Source organism: Alosa pseudoharengus, unplaced genomic scaffold (genome assembly GCF_046254945.1).
Source record: "Alosa pseudoharengus isolate Yale_2024_CS ecotype anadromous, Long Island Sound unplaced genomic scaffold, YU_APseudo_1.1 YU_APseudo_1.1_scf_5, whole genome shotgun sequence".
Classification (NCBI taxonomy): Eukaryota; Metazoa; Chordata; class Actinopteri; order Clupeiformes; family Clupeidae; genus Alosa; species Alosa pseudoharengus.
The window spans coordinates 24538449-24561524 of record NW_027468837.1 but is presented as its reverse complement, the minus strand read 5'-3'; the positions used below and the strand labels follow the sequence as shown (position 1 = coordinate 24561524).

The 23076-nt window shown below is 41.9% G+C and overlaps 1 protein-coding gene across 1 annotated transcript; it reads right to left on the bottom strand.

Moving 5' to 3' along the window:
- Positions 1-4776: 4776 nt before the first annotated feature.
- Positions 4777-22475, bottom strand: wnt7aa (wingless-type MMTV integration site family, member 7Aa). Its single transcript, XM_076267489.1, has 4 exons — positions 21766-22475; positions 20871-21097; positions 11352-11623; positions 4777-7703 (listed from the first exon to the last, which is right to left on the bottom strand). Exons 1-4 carry the CDS (start codon positions 21834-21836, stop codon positions 7230-7232), a joined length of 1044 nt encoding a protein of 347 aa, XP_076123604.1. The 5' UTR covers positions 21837-22475; the 3' UTR covers positions 4777-7229.
- Positions 22476-23076: the final 601 nt, after the last annotated feature.

Below are 23076 nucleotides of genomic sequence, written 5' to 3'. Positions count from 1 at the left end.
GGATTCGGTTTTTGTCATAATAATTTAGGGTTAGAGTTAGAGTTAGGATTAGGGTTAGAGGTTAGGATTAGGGTTAGGGTTAGGGTAGGGTAGGGTTTTTTTCATTGTGAGATTACAATAAATCACCAACAGATTATTTTTTATACCAGTTTTTAGTCAACTTTAGCAGAGGTGCCAATTAATTCTGGAGGTATAGGCTCTTTTGACATACATATTTCTCTCTCACACAACTCTATGCAATAGCCTGTGGAATGAGGGAATCATCAGAAGTGATAGACGACTCCTCTCCTTTTCATAGACACACAGAAAACTTTTATTTTCCCAGCACTTCTCAGGAGTGATTTGTGGCTAGTGTGCAGTGTTTGAGAAGGACTCCGTCACCGAGAGGGAGGTTTGAACTTCTTGAACTGTGTCTTGCAGGTACGCTATACGCTGGATTGAGGTGACAGCATGGAATGCAATGTTGTGATTTCTCATCGGGATCAGGAGTCTTCTGAGCCCTGTTGTCTAGCCCGCTGTTTCTCCTGAGCGGTGTGAACGAAGGAGATGTGCTCATTTGTTGACTTTAGTTTTGCCAGTGTTGAGGCTAAACACATGAGTGCTGACAGACCTGCATTGTTTTTCGACACAATGCCTGTGAATCTTGGACAAGTGGTGGGATTAGGCAGCTTGCAAATGTAGCTGTCTGTCCAGGCACCAGTAACATCAACAGTGTCTACTTTACACAGAAGCTGATTTAAATTCAGAGAGCGAATACTAGATGTTTGGGATGTGATGATGTATAGATTAATACTTTGTCTTATTTTATGACTTGACCTTAGTCGAGATGTTTTCCCAAGGTTTCTTCTGATCATTCCTCCCTTTAATTAATGGTTTTGCATGACCATACATGTGCTATGGACGATTGAATTGTCCTCTGTCACTCTGAAAATTAGGTAATACATTTCGACTCAAATGAGGAAAGATGCACTCTATTTTTGAACAATTCCAAACAAATGCCAGCAAGCTCAGACACTGGTTATGTTCTGAAGCCCGTTAGAATGAAGTCACCTAAGTTTCTCAGCCATTACCACAACATAATTGACAATACACTCACTGGAAAGAAATAAGTGCTTTTAAATGTGTGATTTATGCCCACCAGTCACAGAAAGATGCGATGACTTATAAATAACGACCTTGAGACTCCTAGACCACATACTCTCTGATACCTGTCAGTGCATACTTGCATCATGCTGTCATCCCTTCCATAGAGTTATGGCTGTGTGGCTCAACTTAATTGAGTTTGGTAATATCGTGCCCATGGTAATGACAGTTATTAGATAGGGTGCGTCGTGTCAGACAGTACCAGGCAGGGAATGGTTCTGCATCTGTGCCAACTTGTATGCATTATCCACCTGCTGAGGAAGACTGAAAGAGAACTCAGCAATTCGTTGTGTTTATTGGTTTGGTGATAGTCCATTGTTGTAAACTGTAACATAAACTCCAGTGTATCCACATTATTACTTTGTACAGTGTTCAGTGTATCCACAGTATTGACTGAGTCTATACCCTAATCCTTTACGAAATCTCATCTCCTACTGTAGAGCTTTTATGATTCTAAGATAAGCTCTTCCATTATTTCATCACGCTTAACACATGTTGCATCTAGAGTGACTCTATAGAATCAGGTCTAATCCCAGCCTGCAGTTGTCAATTGACAGTAATAGTCTTTGCGTTGCCTCGCACATCCTTAAGAACAGGTGAATAAACCCATCAGGGTATCCGTTGCATCATACCGGTACAGAATCTCATTCCAGGATGGTAGCCTATGACAAGGCGATCAGTGGGCATATAGAGAGAGAGAGAGACAGGGAGCAAGGCTGTCACGTTAGGAGAGCCAACGCTGAGAGGAGAGGCTCATAACCAGCCGAGAGAACACCGCAGTACGAAACAGGCCGGCTGCCTACCATAAATCACGGACTGCTGTCAGAATCCAGGTGTGCAAAGGTGCGGTCAGAGCGCTCCATAAACCGTATAATCTATGCGAGGGAGAGGGATGGTCCGCTTGGCAGGCAGGCGTTGATGCTATACGCTGAATACTTTGGCCATGAAACTGCTCTTCTACTATAGGGAAACGTGGCAAATATCTTGATTAGTTTGTCCTTGGCATTCACGGTCTCGAACAGAAGGTATGAACAAAGTGCAGAGAGCCGCAGTGAAAGGAAATGAAAGGTAACGCAGCGCGAGCATATAGCAAACACCTGGCAAGACACCTCCACAGGCCTAACGCACGCTTACCAGCAACATCACCACCTGACAACAGGGGTGGTTTACACTTAAAAGATAACAACATTAAGGCTATGGTGGTTAACAGCAAAGATTATGTGCAACGCTCTAAGATCTTTGGTTAACGGTAGGCTACAACTATATTTAACATGATTTATTACATTTATATTAGGAAAGGCTATAGATTCAGACAACATTCGTGAAAAATGTATTTGTCGTCTATACATACTTTTAAGTCAAAATGTAGGCTATTCCGACCAAAGGGATAGGGTTTCACATAGTAATGAGTGCAACTCATTGAAAACACCCCCATTCAAAATGTGACAAAAAGGGAAAGTCCAGCCAATATGAGTAACTCCTAAGAGCCCCAAGTATGTTAAGTAGTTGCAAACATCTCATTCACCGGCCTTTCTTTTATCGTCAACGTTCTTTTAAACCACAAGGTTTTGTGATTCAACTCATGTCCAAACGATGATGTTACTTTAGCCTGAGATGTTTGGCCAGCTGCCTGCTCATGCGGGTGTCTGACGCAGTTTTAGCTTAGCAAAAGAGATGTTTTGTGTAGGAGAAAACTGGCGTCCGATTTGCGATTTGGCGGGGTCTTTTCTAACTTCTGGATTGAAATTACACTTGACATCATCCCCTTTGCGAATGTTAAACAGCCTCTTTCGCCGTCCTCTCGAAACAAAATAAGTACCCCCCCCCCCCCCACACACACACACACACACAAAGTTATCTAGATTTTGCATAGTTAACATTTGGCTGATGGGGGACCGTGCTTCTCAGGGAAACCGGGGAACATTGCTGAGGGGCGCAGTGCCGTTGTTGTGGCGACGCGACAGAGGAGTGAATGAAGCAGATGTCAGCGCCATCCATCACCCCTGCCGTTCCCTCTCCGCCTTCCTCTGCCGGCCGCCACCTCGACACAGCCCCTGCTCTGCGCTCATCAATTAAAGCGACCCGCTGTCCCACTATTAGAAAGCCTGCACTTTCCCCGCTCTCTTCCTGCCCACCCTTAGTCATCCAGATTGTAAAAACCGCTGAATAGAATAGGCAACAATAAGTCAATGGCCATGATTATATTGTAGCAGATGAATAGTTGCCACCTAACTAATTTGAGGCATTGTCAAGATGAACCAATTTAGATAAGTGGCAATTGTGGAGTATTTTGATGTAGGCCTAGGCTTCTTTGCAAATCTCTAACCATTCATCTTGATTTTTTTTTATTTTTTTATTTATTTTCCTGATCAGATGTCTATCATACAGTTAAGAACACAATTATTCATACCCCTGGCAAATATTGATTTAATGTTGATTTTCTCTTGACCAATATGTTTGTTCTGACTGAAAATGACACGGTCACATGGCTAAAGGTTGTAAGACAATGTGGTAAAAACATATTACTACAGTAGTAGTGTTTGTCTCAGAAAAGTATGTTATAGGAAATAACTGTCTGTCACAAGTGTGAAGGCATCTGTGAGGTGCTGTCCATTTATTAATGCACTATTTATGATCTGCCAAGATTGCATTGTCACTGCATACTCCACCTTCTGGTTAAACCAATGGCTAAAAGAGCCTCATATATTTCACTGGGTCAGTTGATCCAGAGAGTGAGGACAGAGATCACTATCCACTCTGCGAAGTGTCTGCTTTTTGAAAACCTACGGTGTATGTGTGTCTGTGTGTGTGTGTGTGTGTGTGTGTGTGAGAGAGAGAGAGTCTGCACTTACAAACACTATCCTCTGTGAAGAACCTTTAAGGCTCTGTTGTGGCTCTATTCTTTTTAACATGTGGAAAGACTCCATCAGAGGGTCCTGACTGGAATTGGAGTAGGCCTATAGAACATAATGGAGATATTCAACTCAATCCCAAATCATTTATCTATTTTATCTTAGAAGCATTTGCTGGTTCTACATACAGTTATTACGTACATAACCTGGTGTGTGTCCCACCTTTGGTCACTGTGTTATTGGTGAACGATACACCCATACACCTGCTCATTCTGCGCTGACTGACTGCCTAATGTGGTTACATTTTTTCACATAGCCCAAGTTAAATGCAGTGGAATGCTACCTTGGCTGAGGGAAAATTTGTTAGTCCTCTTGGAGTCTGTCTCGATATGTGGGTATTTGAGGAGGGAGAGTTGTATCTGGAGTGGACTGTGGTTTTTAGGGCTTGATTGCTGTAAGGTAAACCGATTTGTGACATTCAGAGGGAGTCGTTTGTTCTTCAGAAAGACAGAGGGGGTCTTTGTCCAGTCTGTCTCGTCCACTGACGTGACCTGTGTTTTGTGACGTGGTCTGTTGTGGGCAAAACTGAGTTGTGGATGGCATGCTGAAATGAAACTGGTTTATTTCTCTATACATATATTTATCCCAATGAGTTTAATATACATTATATTAGAAGAAATGCATGATAAAGATAATTTATGATGAAAAAACAAAGAAGAATATGTTATACTTTGGTCATTCATTTCGAAGCAAGAGATAAAGGGAATGCAGAGTTCCAAACTGATTAAGAGATATTTATTAACACTGTTCAAGACTTAGTTCATAAAGTTTGTTAAATTAAATATGACAGAATAAGCATGTAGTGGAATCAATTTGGCAGTGGTTCAATCCATTGTCCATTGTACACGTCCTTGTTCTTTGGTAAAGCACCTCTATTTTCTCTATAGTACCAGAATCTGCTTAAGCTCAAACTACTTGGTAACTTTTTATCTGATGCTACCCTGTACTGTATTAGTGGAGTCATTTTGCTGACTTGGGTTTGTCTTGGTTCAATCTTCAACCAGCATAACTATCACTAAAAATGACTAAGACCACTCACTTTTGAAATGTAGTAAACATCAGAGATACAATGGTTTCATTGACTATCATAACAAACACAAACCTATTAAGCATTAATTTTATTTCTGACAATTACGGAAATTGCTGTTAGAGCTGGATGGTGGCGTATTTCTTTTTTTTTACAAAAGAAAATTAAAATAAATAAAACATTCATATAAAAATAATCTCTTACAAAATATATCTATTAAGCAATGCATACACAGGGACAATTCATCAGGAAAATCAGACAAGTCGATGATACCAGTGGCAATTACCTAGTGAACATTGCTGTCATCATGGGCAATTCTGCATATAGCAGCTTGACGTCCCAACAACTAGCAGCACACAAATGGGGTCTTTTTTCCAAACATAAAATACAATGTGGACTATGCACTAGACCCCATTATTCCTCTCCAGTAACGAATGCTGTGCCATATACATACACAGAGCTATAATGTTTCAAAATGAATCATTTATGGTCAGTAAAATTGAGAATGTGCATTCAAAATGGCATATGTCTTAGTGTTTTTACCACACTTTACACTAAAAAGGCATTCATGATTCATTTTGGGACAAAATAGCTGTTATAGATACATTATAAACAACTCCAGTGTATCATGATAGGTAGGGGGAGTATTCTCACGTTATAAAAAGGGTTGTGCAATGACTAGCATAGACAAAGTGGTGTTGTATATTCACAAAATAATGATATCACGAGCAAAATACTTGGCAAAATAACTGGAATGTTCCTTTTCCATTTCCATATTCGTCTTCTTGTTAAGTACACTTAAGCAAACTCTAAAACTATTCCAATTCAAATCGGCTACTCATAAGACAATCATGGTGGTCCGGAAAACTCCTGGACGTCATAGTTATGACACAGTCATCTCAGGACTCAGTAAGAGCACAACTATACTTGCTGCAATGAAAAACATGTCTATCAGATTATTGGCATGATATCTGTTCTTGACCTTGGTCCATATAGTGTTTTAGCACTTGATTGCATCCCTTTTCATAACCATCATATATGCATAATTTGTTATATTCTCTCTTTTCACAGAAAGCCTTTAGATCCCACAGTAGTTATGTTATAAATCATATTGGAAATATATTATTTTTTGGGCACTGTAGGATAGTGATATTAATGAAGAAATATCTGTGAGGAAAAAAATGCCATCTTGGCAATGGAATGTGACATATACTGAATATTAATTCAATATTCAATATTGAGTGGTTAAAAAGTGTTGGTCAAAGATTCTGTCATATATATCATATAGAGCGACTCTTACACATATGAATGCTCTGCCTGTCGTTATATGTCAATATTGAAGCACCAGCATAGTTTGCAGGTTAGAAAGTAACAGTGAATGCGATCAAGCTGTTTGTTCAACAGTAACAATGAAATTCACTGACAAAATATCCTAATGTTGCTGAAAGAATAAAAAAATCAGTAGTCTCCTCATTAAATAAATTAATATTAGTTTCTTTCTTTCTCTAAATAAAAAAGTTAAATATTGTATAGTAAAAAAAGTCCATCCACTTGAACTGAAATAAACAGCGGAAAAGTGTAATCCTTTTTTAAGCAAAGAAACACATTATAAGGAATGTTAAGTTCATTAACAAGTGAGCCCATCTCTGAACCCACACGCAACAATAGCCACTCATGATCCATAAGAGCTTTCTGTACATTGTCCAAGGCAGACATCCATGTCCATACAGTCTCCACAACAAGTGCACATGTGTCCTGTGGTGAGAATTACTTGTCCATCACAGGATTGAAACACTATAGCAGGACCAATCAGTCCAGTCCTGTCCTGTCCAAAACAGCGGCCCCACAGATGTTTCCCAAGTTGTCCTCAACAACCTCTGAAAGGGACCTCTGCATCTTACAAGCTTGCTTTTCAATCCATCAAACACAGAAACACACACACACACACACAAACACACACACACACACACACACACACACACACACACACACACACACACACACACACACACACACACACACACACACACACACACGCACACATACATCATGTGTGCATACATGTGCATAAATAAGTACTCCAATAAATATATTTATATATTTATATTACCATCATTAACATTAATATAATAATAATACTATTCCCATTATTTACAGGTGTACACCTCTGTCCTCTCGCTGCAGGTGTTGCACTTGACATAGCAGCACCAGAGGAACTTGCAGTTGCACTGCCAGACGCGCGAGTATTGATGCGTGTTGTAGCCGCGGCCACAGCACATCAGGTCGCAGCCATTGGGCTGCTGCGCCGTCTTGTTGCACATGCGGCCCTGCGTCCCCATGCTGCCCGTCACTGGGTCGGCCTCGCAGTAGTTGGGCGATTTCTCGATGTACACCAGGTCGGTGTCGAGCGGCTTGCGGAAGGTGCTCTTGACCTTGAGGAACTTGGGCCGCTTGTTGCGGCTGGCGCGGATGGCCTCCACGTGCACGGCCTGGCTGTACTTCTCCTTCAGCATGTAGCCCAGCTGCCGGAACTTGGGCAGCGTCGTCCAGCAGGTCTTGGTCGTGCATGAGCCCGAAACGCCATGGCACTTGCACTCTAGTCGCATGTTCTTCTCCAGGATCTACAACGGGAAAAATCACATTGAGACCGAAATGTCAGAGTCTTAGTACAGACGAAAACAGGCGCTCTGACTTGAGGGTAGTGCACACACACTCTGACCTCCCTAATGGGAGACAAGGATCAGTGGCTCCACACAACCGCTTGCAGCTGCAGGTCACTCGTTTGTTTTGCTACATCATATCTGATGTCTCCTCTTAGATTCTTATGAGATGAGTAAACGTCAGGGAGAGTTTGTTGATGTTACCATTCAGAAACAACTTCCCATCCCTACATCTGTGGCCAAACCTAATCAGTATGAAACTACGTGATAATCCTTTGCCTCTTTTTTTACTCTTATCTCTTAAAACAGTTGATACAATGGTCACTTTCTCTTAATAACAAGAGCCTCGGTTTTGATTGAGACAAGAACTAATTCAGAGGGTTTGTGTGATCATAGTCTACAATTTGGGGAACTAGTGCCTCAATTTTCTTCCAAACCAGCATATTTTGTGAAGTCTTAGACAGGTTGAGACAAAGGTTTTTTTTCTTTAACATTCCAAATGAAGAATGTGAGGACTGTTAAACTCGCCGTGCCAGAATACGATTTGCCTCATGCCGTTGGCTCTGAAGAATGAGGCGAGGGAAAATCACTCACACATACACATTACCGAGAAGACCAGTCACTGTAGTCAGTCTTTCCGGAAGCTTCCGAACTTGTATACAAAACACATTTACGCAAATCATACCCGTGATCAAAATATTTAACAGGCAGGTACAGGAGACTATGTTAGTGCACGTGTGTGTAAGGCCAAGCGCCATCCGTGGAAGGTATGACATAAACACAGCTTGAATGGCAATCATGAGTTCCTTCAACAAGGGCCATGTGTATAGTTTACACAGATAAAGCCGCAGAGTTAGGTTTCATGTCTCCATGCACAGGTGGATCTACTACCAAGAGAGGGTATCTGGGCCAGATCAGTAGACTACCAGGGCTCCACTTCCAAGAACCTTTATTAAGTGAGGAGGGCTGCTATTTAAATGATAGAGAGACTATTATGTTGAATATTCTCTCTTTTAGTTTCTTCCATCGGTCATTACACAACAATGGTAGGAGCACTGCTGAGAACTACTTCAGAATTGGCTGCTCTCTGAGTTACGAAATCCCATCTAACAGGAAAATCTGTTAGGCAAAATGCATGTGTTACTATCAACTTCAACAGTATGAGAGAGGCCAGGCCATACTGTTTCAGTTTAGGGTCTGAAAGATGATCTAGGCCTTTGCACCTCGGAGCTAAAGATAATAAACTCCAACACAAACACAAACACAGGAGTGGTTGTTTACAACTAAGTACAAGTCGAGAACAGCTGGATGAATCATGAAGTGAGGGGGACCAGTTGAAAGAAAAATAAACTAACCAATGATCCTTCTGTGAAGCCCACAGAATACATTGTATATTATCATGCTCTGTGATTAAAGCATTAAATAATTCCATGTGAGGCCTAAAAGGAACATCATGGCAGCAGAAACAAAAAACTATTATTTAAAACCTATAGTTAAGGCAATTTATAAATCTAAATAAGGTTGATCTGCAATTGAATGTGTCAGTGTGGCTCCCATGGTTATTAAGTGAAGGTAAATGAATAGCATCGCTACACATCATGAATGACATTAGTGCACTGTATCTAAATAGGCTTCAATTAAAGTCTTTAGTATTGCTGAGGTTTTTTTGTGTTGATGGTTTGCTTGTTCAAGGGATCAGTTTAAGCTTTTGTGTGGGTGCCACAAGGTATTTCTGTCTCTCTCTCTCTCTCTCTCTCTCTCTCTCTCCATCTCTCTTTGAGAACTAAGCACTAAGATGTTCTGATGTAATGGCATGTGTTCACATATCTTCCGTGTCAGGCTCTGTGGGTGGGAGGCCTTTGCACGTATTAGAGAGGCCTCACCTAAGTTTTTAATTATTCCACATGCAACCGCGATGCTCAGACTTTCTGGAGTCACCGGGGGTAATTGCGGAGCGCTTCAGATGCACACCAGGCTTAGTACGGTCATGCTGTTGACTCTTGATAAACATTTTACGGCTATTGAAGTTAAATGCCGTAGTATTTCAACAAGGAGCTGTTTTCTCTACCTGCTCTCCATCCATCTACCAAGCAGCATACGTGATACTTAGATAATGCGGCTGACAAAAACATCTTCAGTTTGGAATTTGCACTCGGCAGTCTGTATCTTCCATGTTTAATGGGAGCTGACACATCAAACATCTTTCATTTCGACATCGGGGAATAATGCGTTTTTGTTACTGGACTCTGTCTAATTGTGTGGTTTGATGGAGGGGTTATTGGGTTGCACTGATCTGGCAGCCCCTGTGCTGCCATTCGGCCAGAGCGCTGGGCCTGGATGGGGGGCATTAAGTTAATGATTACTCAGAGGTATTTCAAGTGGGCCCATGCCAAACCTTTGAGGTTGTGATTGAACCCACCCACCCCCCTACTACCCCCCACTCCAACCCCATCTCCTCATCTTCAAGGACCCTGTCCAAAGTGCTGAAACATTGCCTTTGTGAGTCATCGTGACATCACACAGGGACTGCCAGGTAAAATCGATTTGGGCTCGGCCCCTTTTAATGGACAGAAGTGTCTTTTATATTCCTAACTTTGTTAATGTTAAATGGCAAGTTTCAAGAGTTCAGCACAATATATAAAATGGATATTAAATGGAGTTCGGTTCACAAACTGCCGAACACACATTGTTGTGTTAATCTAATCAAGGAGCGAGAGAACCATTTGGTTTTGGCAGACTGACCACAAATGAAAGAGAAAACTAAATAAGAATGTGGAAAGCAATAACCAAGTAGGCCTACCCACACTCAAGATCCAGTCAGGGCCTGGTCTAGTGGCTTTGGTTACTCCCACTTACAAAAGTCCCAACAGCTTATTTCCTGAATAACTCACAAACATGCTGATTGATAGACTAATTTAATGGATATACTGCGAATGATAGTGATGATTGCTGCTTGTAGATGTAAGCTTTTTTCCACTGACTTGGAGACAGATTCACAAACTTCAGCACTCTACAACAATCATCTAATTGCATTTGGACAGACATTGTGATTGCATGTTTGTCATCTGCAAGGGATAATAACTTCTCTAATAAAAAAAGAATGATCTGTAATCAGGCCCATGCATCAAGTGAAGATAATGAAGTAGACTGAAGGAAAGCAGCGTTGTGGGGGAGCCTATTCATTGAAAGCCAGTACTAGACAAATAAAAGAACATGGTTATTATGGGCTGTCAAGCCCCAGTGACTTAGTAGAGGAACTGTTAATCAGCAAACAATAAGATATGTCAAAACTGCCACTTAAGCAAATGTCATTATATCCATTCAATTCAATTCATGCTCTTAGGTTGTCAAAATAAAGTAGGAGACAAACCAGAGTCCTACTGAGCTGATGCATGAACTGCTTTTAACCTCCCAACAACAGGCAACTAGAAGGATGATGCTGGACATATACAGACAGACAAGCAGACAGGCAGACTGACACACACACTAACACACAACCACACACATACCCCCCTGAACTAGATTTCAACATTCCAGTAGAAACATCCCAGGTCCTCGCGCCCACCCACCCACCCACCCCACAGCGCATTCCAAAACAGGCGTACCTACCTTTCGGCCAACCTCGTTGTTGTGCAGGTTCATGAGCGTCCGGGCGTTCTGTCGGATCTCGCGCGCGTCCACAAACACCTTTGAGAAGCTGAGGCCATAGCGGATGTCGGCCGAACAGCCGCCCCACTTCCAGCCCTCCTCCTGGTTGTAGAAGCCCTGCTTCTCCTTGTCACAGCCACAGCCGCTTAGGTTGCCCTGGGTGCAGGCCGCCGTGATGGCGTGAGCCACACCGGCCGAGATGATGGCGTAGGTGAAGGCAGCCTCCTTACTGCCTGAGGAGAAGAGAAAAAAAATGTTGCGTTAAGTAAAGGATGGCTGACAACACAATCCTGCTGTTTCAGGCGGTGTCAGGACTCCTTGTACATACCTGCAATAGCTTTGACACTCAAAAGAAATAATAAAATGTGCAATCCGAGCCAAGTTTTGCTTCATTTATCACGCATGCTTTACACAGATTAATGATAGGATTGGAGGAGGTTTGTGTGTGTGTGTGTGTGTGTGTGAGAGAGAGAGAGAGAGAGAAGGATAGAGAGATAGAGAAAGAGGGAGAGAGAGAGTGAGGGGGAGTCAATTCCTAGAAAAAAGCAGTCATGTTGGAAAATCTGAACTTCCGCATGACGTTTTGCCCCATCAGCAATAGAGCACCAGGTTAAGAATGCATTGAGAATACCACAGGCCTTGTATGCATCAAGGGCTCATGGCCTTTGACATGTCATACATGCAGTGCCTTCAATGACATGAGAAAACATGGCCGCCATTCTCACCTGCACACAGACAAATCACTCCCAGCAATCTTGTCTAAACATGACAAAAAAATGCAAACACTATGACCACTCCGGACAACAGGAAGACTGGCCCATCTCCAATGAGAATTCAATGAACACAAGTTTATTTAGGGCACAATAGAGTTGAAAAGACAGAGGGAATATATGTTTAAAAGTTCCATCTGGCCACTGTCCCAGCTTCCGTCAGGAGAGGAGTACACCCAGTGGAGGTAAGCCTGGCAGGCACGCAGAGCCTGTTGGAGCAGAAGACAAAGATAATTGATTGCCTCTTTAAATCAGGGCACTTCCAGGTCAGCGGTGTGATTTGCTCAAACCAAGACACGGCCAAAAAAGCTGCCTCCAAAACTTTTTTTTTATTATTTTTTTTTATTTTGAGGATTTTAAGTTTTGGATTGCAAAGTTTTCACTTTTATTTATTTATCTTTTTTATCATTATTATTTTTTTTTTATCAGTATTACAAGAACTGTTCTGTAGTGTGTACACAAGTAGCTCACAGTAAAGGCCTATTCACACCAAGAACGATAACGATAACTATAAATAAATATCGTTCATGAAGAACAATATCGTTGGGGATCACTTTCAGAGCGATTTTGAGAACGATAAAAAGCTAATAGCCAATCAGAACCCATCAAATTTTAGCTGTCACATTCATTAACACAAGGACAGACTTTGTTTATCGTTGTTCAGTGTGGACGCTTTTTATCGTGGTGTGAATGACCCTTAAGGCTTAAACAATAGTTTAGTAATTCATGCTCTACTGTAGCATGTCAACGTTTCTCACTCAAAGCAAGAGCTTTAAACTCACTGCAGCACTTTTAAAAGCATTTGCTATACAGAAAGCTATACAGAGGGCCTTAAGTAGAGTTTGCATTAAGGCTATACTTGGATCTTCCACCCACAGAGAATAGACCTCTGAAGTTCGCCTACAAAAAATCTTTGTGATCCGGAATCTTGCGGTTTTTCCTATGGGAAAATAACATGTTTTTTTTTAATTATCGCACCTGTTAAACTCTTGCGGGGACGAAGAAGTCTGAAATGCAGATGTTTTGCTCAACACACTTTTGTACTCTGCCTTCGAGTAGCTCCTGTGATCTTCGGTACGTTAACACGGCAAACTGTTTGCTACCCCATAGCTAACTTGCAATGCAACTTGCCATAGGTAGTTAGCTTCAATTAACACCCAGATCTCCTTATATGGGCAAAGATGGCAGCTTTGGTTCTTTTTTGTAGGTGAATATCAGAGGTCTATTAACAGATCACCTGTTAAGATTCAAGTTCAGTATATAAAATTGTTGTTGAACAAATACTGAACATCAAGAACAGTCTGCAGTAGAGCTATACATGGATAGTTCACCCACAGAGACTTAACCCCTCCACTCCTGTTTTGTTTTCCTTTGACTGTAAGAGTTTGAGAAAGGTGCTATACAAATAAAATATGCAGTATTATTATTTTCTGTTGAGATTCAAGTTCAGTATGTAAAATTGTTGTTGAACAAATACTGAATATCAACGTAACCTACCCCTAAACTTCACCCTAATGATAAATGTGTTTGTTGATAGATATCAACAACAGATAGTTTGTTGATAATCTTAGCATCTGTAGATGGTCTGTGGGCGGAGTGTGACTGTATTATCCACAAGTTTCCACGGGGTGCGGCTGTAAAGAAGAAAATGGGTAAAACTTCCGGTGAGGCGGCGGAAGTAGTATACCTATGGTATTTTGTGTGCTAGTTAGCGAAGAAGCCAAGTATTTCTCAGATTATTATTTACTGTGTAACAAACAGTATAGTTTCCATCGCCTCCCAAAAGAGGACAAATCCAAAAGAATATGTTTGAAGAACTTAAACTTAAAAAAGCCCCCCAAACACATCCCATTCGTTATACTGAGAAGCGGAAGTTGCACCCATTTTTGACGCAAGGCCTCACAGGATGTAGGAAACCTGTGGATAAGTATTCTGACTTGCCTTTTAGCTTTCAAAGCACCTGAAACCCATGACTAGGTGATACCACAGCTGAGCAATCAAAAACAATTGGTGTGACATCAGAGCGGTGAACTATTAAGTCATTCCCCTCCCTGAACAAATCCTTTGTCTGTATCTCGTGGGCGGTTTCAGCCGGGTGCAATAAGTTAACAGTGGTTAACTTGCAGGTAAATAGCAGTTAATACGAGAAAAGCCATGTTCAATAAAACTTGCACTGTTACAGTGTGAAGACGTGCAAGTCTACCTGTGCAAGTCCATCAAGCAAGGTGACTGAATAAGCCTAAATGACATAGCCCGGTTCCTTCTCACTGTCCTTAGCAATGTGTTACTGTTCTATTCCTGTTATCTCCAGTTCACTCAGGATGTTTCACCTCCAGCAAACATCACTCACAGGAGCCTCCCTCTCAGTTAGGTTGTTAACTACTCATCCACAGTGAACAACGTTGATTTCATTGCTGCTCTTGCTAATCACCGACCGTTGTGTTTTCCACCAACTACACATTTTCCCATACCTGCCGTCAGTCCAAACTAGTCTGTTAATTTCCAAGAAATGAATATTTACTCCACAGTTACGTTGACCAAATATGATTCCTCTGAATACCATGACATCATGGTGACCGCTCCATTCAAAATCTTTGTGGTTGTCATTTACCATCCACCAGGACAGCTGGGAAATTTCCTAGATGAGCTTGACACCCTGCTCTCTCCCATCCCTGCATGACTGTCCTATTCTTGTCCTTGGTATAAACATCCACTATCCTATCTCTGAAGACTTCTTGTCCCTGATACACTCAGTTGAGATGTAACAGGTTCGCAGCCCTCCGACTCACAAAGCTGGCAAAGATCCTGATCTAATTTTTCCTCAAAAATGTTCTACAGATACCCGGTTAAGCTTTTGAATTATTTTGGTTGCGCCTGATCTTCATATGCGTCTCAGAACAACCCTCTGTTCCTCCACGAATGGTTTCTTTCTGCTGCAACCTCTGCAACCTGTCTCCTGTTAATTTATCCTCTCTAGTTGCCGCTGCTCTTCAACGTCCCTGCACATTTTCCTCTCTAGATGTTAATGATGCCACAGTCTTCCTGTTCTACATTGTGCTCTTGTCTGGATAGTTTGTGTCCTCTATCCATCAGACCTGCTCGACCTAACCAGTCTCACCCATGTCTAAATGATTTCCTCCTAACGCTGCACACTGAACTCAGAGCTTTTAAAAAAATAAAAAAGGCACAAAGGCTTTTTTACAATTATAAGATGTACAGTGCCACAGAAACACAGAAACAATTCTTCACCTTCAAAACTCTACTCTAACCTTCACCTGGTCCTCCAGCTACCAACCTCTCAGCTGACATCTTTGTTTCATTTTGTATCTTGGCTAAAACAAACATCCACATCTCACTGCCATGGCAGAGGGGTGCCTCAAGGCTCGGTGCTGGGGCCCCTTCTCTATGCCATGTCCACCACCTCCCTGGGCCTTATTATCCATTCACATGGCTTCTTATATCACTGCTACGCATATGATACCCAACTCTATCTGTTGTTCCCGCTTGACGACCCCACGGTCTCTGCACAGATCTTAGATTGTCTCTCTGTCATATCCACATGGATGAAGGGACATCCTCTCCAACTAAATCTCTCTAAAACTGAATTTTCTCGGCCAAACAAACTATACACCAAAACATCAACATCAAAATTGACTCCTTAACTCTTACTCCCTCCAAGGTAACATAAGGGTATCATGATTGATGACCAGCTCACCTTCTCTGACCATGTCATCTCTCTTGGCTGGTCATGCCTCTTCGCACTATTCAATATAAGAAAAATCTGGCTGTACCTAACCCAACATGCTACTCAGCTCTTGGTACAGACCTTGGCTATTTCTTGCCCTGACTACTGTAATACCCTCCTAATGGACCTCCTGGCTTGTGCAGTGAAACCGCAACAAATGGTCCAGAACGTGGGGGTGAATCTGGTTTTTAATCAACCAAAAAGGGAACCTGCTACCCTGCTATTCATTGAGCTCCACAGGCTACACTTAGTCGCCCGCATCAAATTCACTAATGCTTGCCTACAAAGTGTTTGCTGGGTCTGCTCCCACTTATTTAAATCAAAGTCCTTTTAGGCAAGTCCCTAGCCTAGCAATCTAGACGCACCCTAGCGGCGGCAAATTAATTTGCTCAGCCTGTACGTCTAGTATCAAACCATAAGGATTTCTATTGGCTGACGCCGTGGACGTCATCCAATCACAGCGCTGTATTTTGTTAGAGAGTCTTAAGGCGGGTTTAACAGGATAACGACAGTCCTGCGACGGTGAACAACAAGGAAGGTGGCTATGGCGAACAAAGAGCGGTTGTTTGAATCGGACTTGTGCTTTTTTTTGAAAGTTGAGCAACACAATGCACTTAAGTCATTCCTTTCGAAGAAGGATGTATTTGCCGTTTTGCCGACCGGATACGGATATGGTCGTAGCGCTGGCCTATTGCATGCCTAGGCAGTTTGAAAGACAATTCTCTGCCCGCCCCTTGGATTAAGTGAGGTGAATGGTTCGATTCCAGACTATACATTTCAATGATATACGATGGCCCGCCAGGCTAGCAAGTCCCTCCACTCGGCGGCCATATTGCAACACTTTTTGGGCATCCATTTCGGCAGAAATGCGCGTGCGCAAGGCTTCACGGCACCAATCTTGCTCCAGCGGCGAGATCACAGCACATGATTGGCTCAATGTATTCACACATCAATGTTTTGCCGCGGAAGGGGTTTTCGAAAACACGGTCTACACCATAGTATTATGTTAAACAGACGCCGGCAACTGCCATATTTTCTTTTTTTTACTTTTTTCTTTTTCTTTCACTTTATTGAGATCAAGAATGTCCACTCAGGCAAGGCAAAGTGGCTTGAATTTTGTCTATACCAGAACACACCCAGAACACTGCCAAGTGCCAGCCAGATCTCTCTAGAGCGAACTTCCACTGGATAGCCTACTTAACGGTGAGCTGAATGTTAGGGTAGCTAGGGTAGCTACACTGAAACTACAGTACCGTACAGCAGAAATATGTAGCTGCACCCACCTCTAGGCAAACAGCATCAGAGAGAGACTTCAAGAGTGCCGAGGCGGATAAAGATATTGATCTGATCCGCCAGTTAGCTACCTGCCTTGGGCCCTTTGGAGGAAGTGTACTCATTGCCTCCACATTAGATCACCATCCTTTGTGTTTACCCTCTAAATGAATCATTTACGTGGGACAGAACAGATCACTGAATGATCAGGACCTGTTAACTCCTTATATTCAACCAGATGCTATTTTCAGATACTGACATGCATTCCTAAGCAGGGGTTTAACAAGTTCTGTCAGTAAATGAAGCCATAGATGTTTATGTAGCAAACTATCAATGACAGATCACCAGCAGATATATCATAATTTGCCTAAAAAATTGACATAGATTTGATTCCTGGTAAGATTATTTCTCTAAGATTATAAGTACTATTCTACTAATGTAACAACTTATTTTGTAGATTATAATATTACAAGAAAAAATAATGCATTCATTAGCATTATTTTGCAGCATAAAAATGCAAAAAACGAACATGATGTAAGGGTTATGTAGTGACTATAACAAGTTAAGAACAGTAAAACATGCTGTTTTAAGGTAAGTTAATTAAGTTTACTGATTGTGCAAAAAAGCCATTGTTTACAGTTGTTAAACAGAACCTATTAATTCCCACTGAAGCTCTATTGAAATAGTCAAGCATACCAAGACTTTCCTGGCACAGGATATTTCACAAGAGCCGTTTTTATGACCACACAGTTATGGATGGTCTGGGCACTTTCTTAGTGAAGCAACTTGGAAGAGAAAAAATATTACACTATCACTGCACCGTATTATCATTTCAGCCAAGTGCACATATCTCTCCAACATATCTTCCCTTGCCGCACACTGACTGTGACGTAAGAGTGCACTTTATATTGTATTAAGCCTGTTATCCTCCTCTATGGTGAAGCCGATCAACAAATAAGCAGTGTACCGAGGTCCTCACTAACACGCTGCAGGTATGTGAGGACCTGTCACAGATAAACATCTTGGAGCTGAGCCCATGCAATTTAAGGAAGGCCAGGGCTGGGCATCAATTATGAAAAGATTTTTATGGCTCCCTTGGGCATTCGGCCAATATAAGGGTATGCATCAAAAACTTAAGGTGAGTGGAGGTCGTTTAAATGTTCCCTTTTTCACTTTCAGAAACTTGTTATTTTGTCCTCTCTCTGTTGGTAAAACTGTGTTTACTTCAATGCAGAGATCCTGAAACACAAACATCACTGATAAAGCAAGCCATAAAACTTGTCTGTTATGACAAGTGTTTCATTACTTTTTTCCAGAGGTATCTGAACCATTGGCTTAGAATAATTCTATGTAGGACTTCCCTTGCCAAAAAATCTGCAAATGCACAAGGTTAATTTATAAACCTAACACAATGTACTTGTCCGGACATGAGGCATTAATGCTGTTGGGAGAAAACTATTTTCGAGCATACCAGGGGATAGTTAACAGGGAGAAAATTCAGGGAGTGGGGAGCCGTTGCTGACACACTTACAAAAAATACAAGGCTTAAAACATGTCTATCCCTCGTCTAATGTATGGGATACTGAGCCAATCACAGCCTCAGAATGTAGTAAATCAGTGTTAAAATCTCTTTGGGCCGGCAATGTGGTGAGAGCAGGCTCTTTTCTCTTTGGGGAAATGTAATCACAGTTTGTGAAGTATACACTAAACAAGCATCTACAACTGCATGTTGGAGGTTCAGGGGTGATCTAGGGGGATGGGGGTGGGTGTTTTACCTCTTAGTTCTTCAGCGCTCAGCAAGTGTGAACGTTGCTCCCCAACCCGACGCAGGATTAAACAATGGCATTCATCTCGCGCCACTCTGCGCTTCTGTGCGTGCTGCAGCTAATCTGCTCAGTGAAACCAATCCAATTAGAACGCCTGTCTAGTCGGCCTTTCCCCCGGCGGAATCAAACAGAGACAACAGCGGGCCCATGGCGAGATAAAGCGGTCCAGGGCCCGGAGATGGATGGCCCACTGACCAAGTGAGAGAGAGAGAGAGAGACACAGAGAGGACCCCAGGGCGGGGGGCCAGTAACAATACTGTGTCACAATATTTCACTGTCACACACACCGTCACAGCCGCTCAAGGGGGTATTGTTGAGAGACCCTGCAGCTGTTCCTTCCCCTTGCAAAACAGTTAAAGGTGATGCACGGGAGAAATCGTGAACTTCATGAATGGGCCTGAAAAGGAGGATGAGTCCAAAGTGATTAAAGCCACCTATCTTTCTCTCCCTGTCTCTCTCACTCTGTCCCTCTGTCTCTTCTTCTCCCTCTCTCTCTCTGTCTCTCTCTCTCTCTTTCACCCAGTGAACCACAAGTCTTTGATGGGGAGGATGAAAATACAAGTTCACCCTCAGCGATACATGCAAGTCTCTACAGATCACTGGTGTTCCTTTGAGCCTTTACCACACATTCTCACAACTGTCTATCTCTCAGGTAGTTCTAGCGTGCATATATTCTCACTTACACACACACACACACACACAGAGAGCAAAAGACAGGATACAAGAGAGAAAGAAAGAAAAGGAAACAGGAGAATTATGGTAAATATGATCCCCTCTGAAAAAAAAAGTTTATTTCCGGGACAGTTCAGTTATTTGAGCACTGAGATTCCCCTGCAGCCATCTTCCCCAGACAAACAGCTCTCCATAAGCCAGCCTTCTTTTCCCACCAGTCAAAGAGCTTCGCATCTAGGCAGCCCCTCACACAACCATTCATCAAAGTGTTGGCAGCTCAATAGCATTGAAAAAAACTCTAAATAGGCCCAAAGTTTGCCCTAGGAAAACAGATAACATTACCCACAGGGAGTAAAAAATCACTCGCAATTAGTTTCCGCTTTGTTTTTCAGGACAACACATTGTTAAACGCGACCCTCTTGCAGTATACAGTGTTGTATTCAACTAATGTAACTTATACCCGTGGTAAGGAGAGGAGCTTGGCTACTAAATCATTAAAATCTACTGATAAGGGGATGTGGGGGGACAATAAAAAACATGGTCAGACTACTTGCACTGAGGCAAAAGAGAATGCAAACATGGCACCAGTGACACTTTTACACCGGGGGCAAATCTCATGCTACCACTGGAAAAGTTGCAGACATACAGTTGAAGTTGAACTATCATATTTTTCACAACTACAACAGGGCATCAGGTTGCAATCTCATGCCGAATCAAACCTGTTTGATTCATTTAGAGGCCCTGTAAGATACATATACCTGTCTATCCACGTCTATGTGAGATGCCTTTCATTTTGTCAGACCCTACCACAGCAGCTACTGTAATACTGTAGGGCAATGGGCAGGGATAAAAGCATGCGTTATATTACAAGTACCCCCCCTCCCTAAGTAGAGCAATGTTTTGTATGTTACAGCGTTACATGTGATTATTACGCTGCAAACATCTCTCAAGACTATATCACTTTAAAACAATTAACCTATTAGTCACGGTTGCTTGTGAAACCTGGAAACACTGTGTACATGTTATTCACTGATCATTATAATTTTATGACGATCTTGCGGGAATTTACATGCTAAGGGTAGAGGCATAAACTGGATGCTGCAACGTGTACCCTCATATAACTCAACCTCATATCGAGTGACTTTTGTGTTATTGCTTTGCGTGATGCTTGACGTAAATATTTTTTGTAACATACCCACTTTCAATTCTTTTCCAAAGACAGTCCTCTCGCCAAGGGCAGAGCAATTCCACCGTCCATTCTTGAACTGAAACTGGCACTCGTTGATTCCCATTTGTGCTCCTTCTCCGATGACTATGATAGCGTCGGGTCGGCTTTGACAGATCGTCCTTTGACGAGGGGCCAAACCGGGAATTTTGTTACAGATAATACTTGCCCCCAGAGCAACCACAGACGAAAAACCCCTAAAGAGGTTAAAGTGAAATTCAGATTAAAGATTAAAACAATGCATAGAGAGTATCTAGACAACAAAGTAAGAAGTTATCATAGCATTACGCACGGACACGCATTTCAAGAGGACACCTTTTCTTATCTAGGCTATCCATTATAACCTAAATAAGAACAAATTAATAAGCCCGAGAGTATTCAGATATGAACATCTCAAGGACAAAGGGGCATATATACACACACACACACACACACACACATATATATATATATATATGGATAAATAATATAATCATAATGAAGAAACCTCTCAAAAGTGTCAGACAAGCATTCATAAGTAAAAAATGAAATGGAAAATATTGCTCCATTAATCAATTCATCTGGTGACTTTCTGGCTGCATTAAATCTTTTTTGAATGAGGGTATATTTTATTCACTTGTGCGAAGTTTGAAAAGGTTGCAGGTTGCAAAATAGGCTAAATAATACATTTTGCAAGAAGTGCTTATCAATCACGGTTTCCCTATCTCCTCGGAGATATCACCACTTCATTGCCAGTTTCCTTAAATCTGTGTTCTGTAGTTAACATCGCGCGGGCATATCGAGCCAGTTTGGCACATACAGCCTAGAAAAAACATATCTGGGTTGTGGTACACACATAATACTTTTAGAGGTATTAAATGCTTACCCAATTTTCAAATACACAATCCCCAAGCAGAGAAAAATGTGAAAAATCCAGCGACGCGTCTTTCTACTCATGATGTTCCCCCTCTTGCCGTGCACACACTAGGGGGAAGTTGGCAACGCCGACTGCTCACAGGTGGAGGAAATCCTTAAATGTGTGAAATTTACCGTGTCCCGTAGAATAACCCCAAGTTCCGTCACAAAGGTGGAAAGATATCCTTACAAGACTCTTCGGTTGGCGTGTGTTCACCATATGTTTCTCAGTTTAGTGTGTCTCAGGTATAGGCCTACTAGATTCACAGAGTGTGACACAAGCCGCACACGGAGATTTCCAACTCCCTCTCTCCCATAGGTCCTATATCTGTCTACTTCATCTATTAGGGCGTGTTCTTTAAGATGAAGCTCATCTTCATAGACACATAGGCCCACTTTCTGGAGTAAATTTAGTTTTCTACCAGTTAGCTACATGCGTAATTGCCACTGGCCACTGTAGCCTACATTAAATTCTAAACTTTATAAACGCTTACAAATTCCACATTGAATTAAACAACTTGTATGTCTGTAGTTTAGTTGTTGATCGACACACTGTAATACCGTGCTATAGCCTATCTAAATTCCCTCTTGCTCCTTAATAGAAATATCCAAGGATCGACCCAACTGGGGTATCGGACGAAGCGATCATGAGGGGAGACAACTTATTCACAAGCGCACATATTCCTACAGATGACATCGCTGTGACACTTGCCGGTGAACACTGCTTTTATTCGTTCTCCCGCACCCAGATGCTCCTCCCAGTCCCAGGCTTTCTGAATCCACCCCCGCTATGCATTGCATAGCCTATCTAAATGTATTGGATGACTTAAAGTTTGACAGGCAACCACACCGTCTAAATAGTCTAAACTAATTGCAAATGTGCCTATCTGGGCTCTTTAATAAAATAAAAAAATAGACTTAAACTAGAAACAATGATGAGGTCGTTCTGAAAATACTGGGAGGTTGAAACTATATGAACAAAAATGAACTTTTTGGACTAGGCCAAGTATAGTGAAAATCTAAGTAGCCTAAACTATATGGTCAAGTTGACCTGCTGGTTCCTTCAGAAAGAGAATGATCAGTTGTATATAATGCAGGTTAATTAAGCAGGCTGTCTGCAAAATCAGTTTTAACTGCAGTCTTAGATCATGTAGCCTATGCCACAAATGTGCGCACCAATTAACATCCATAGCCAATCCTTAGACGGTGCAATGCCTTTTACAATTGCGCCATCGTGTGGCTAAATAGCATTCATACATACTGTCATTTACGCTAATTAAAG

Coding starts and splice junctions, on each gene's coding strand:
- wnt7aa (XM_076267489.1), bottom strand. CDS start 21,836: ATGAGTAGAAAGACGCGTCGCTGGATTTTTCACATTTTTCTCTGCTTG. Junction 11,624..20,870: donor TGGAAAAGAATTGAAAGTGG/GTATGTTACAAA, acceptor TCTTCTCCTCAG/GCAGTAAGGAGGCTGCCTTC. Junction 7,704..11,351: donor ACAACGAGGTTGGCCGAAAG/GTAGGTACGCCT, acceptor TTCCCGTTGTAG/ATCCTGGAGAAGAACATGCG.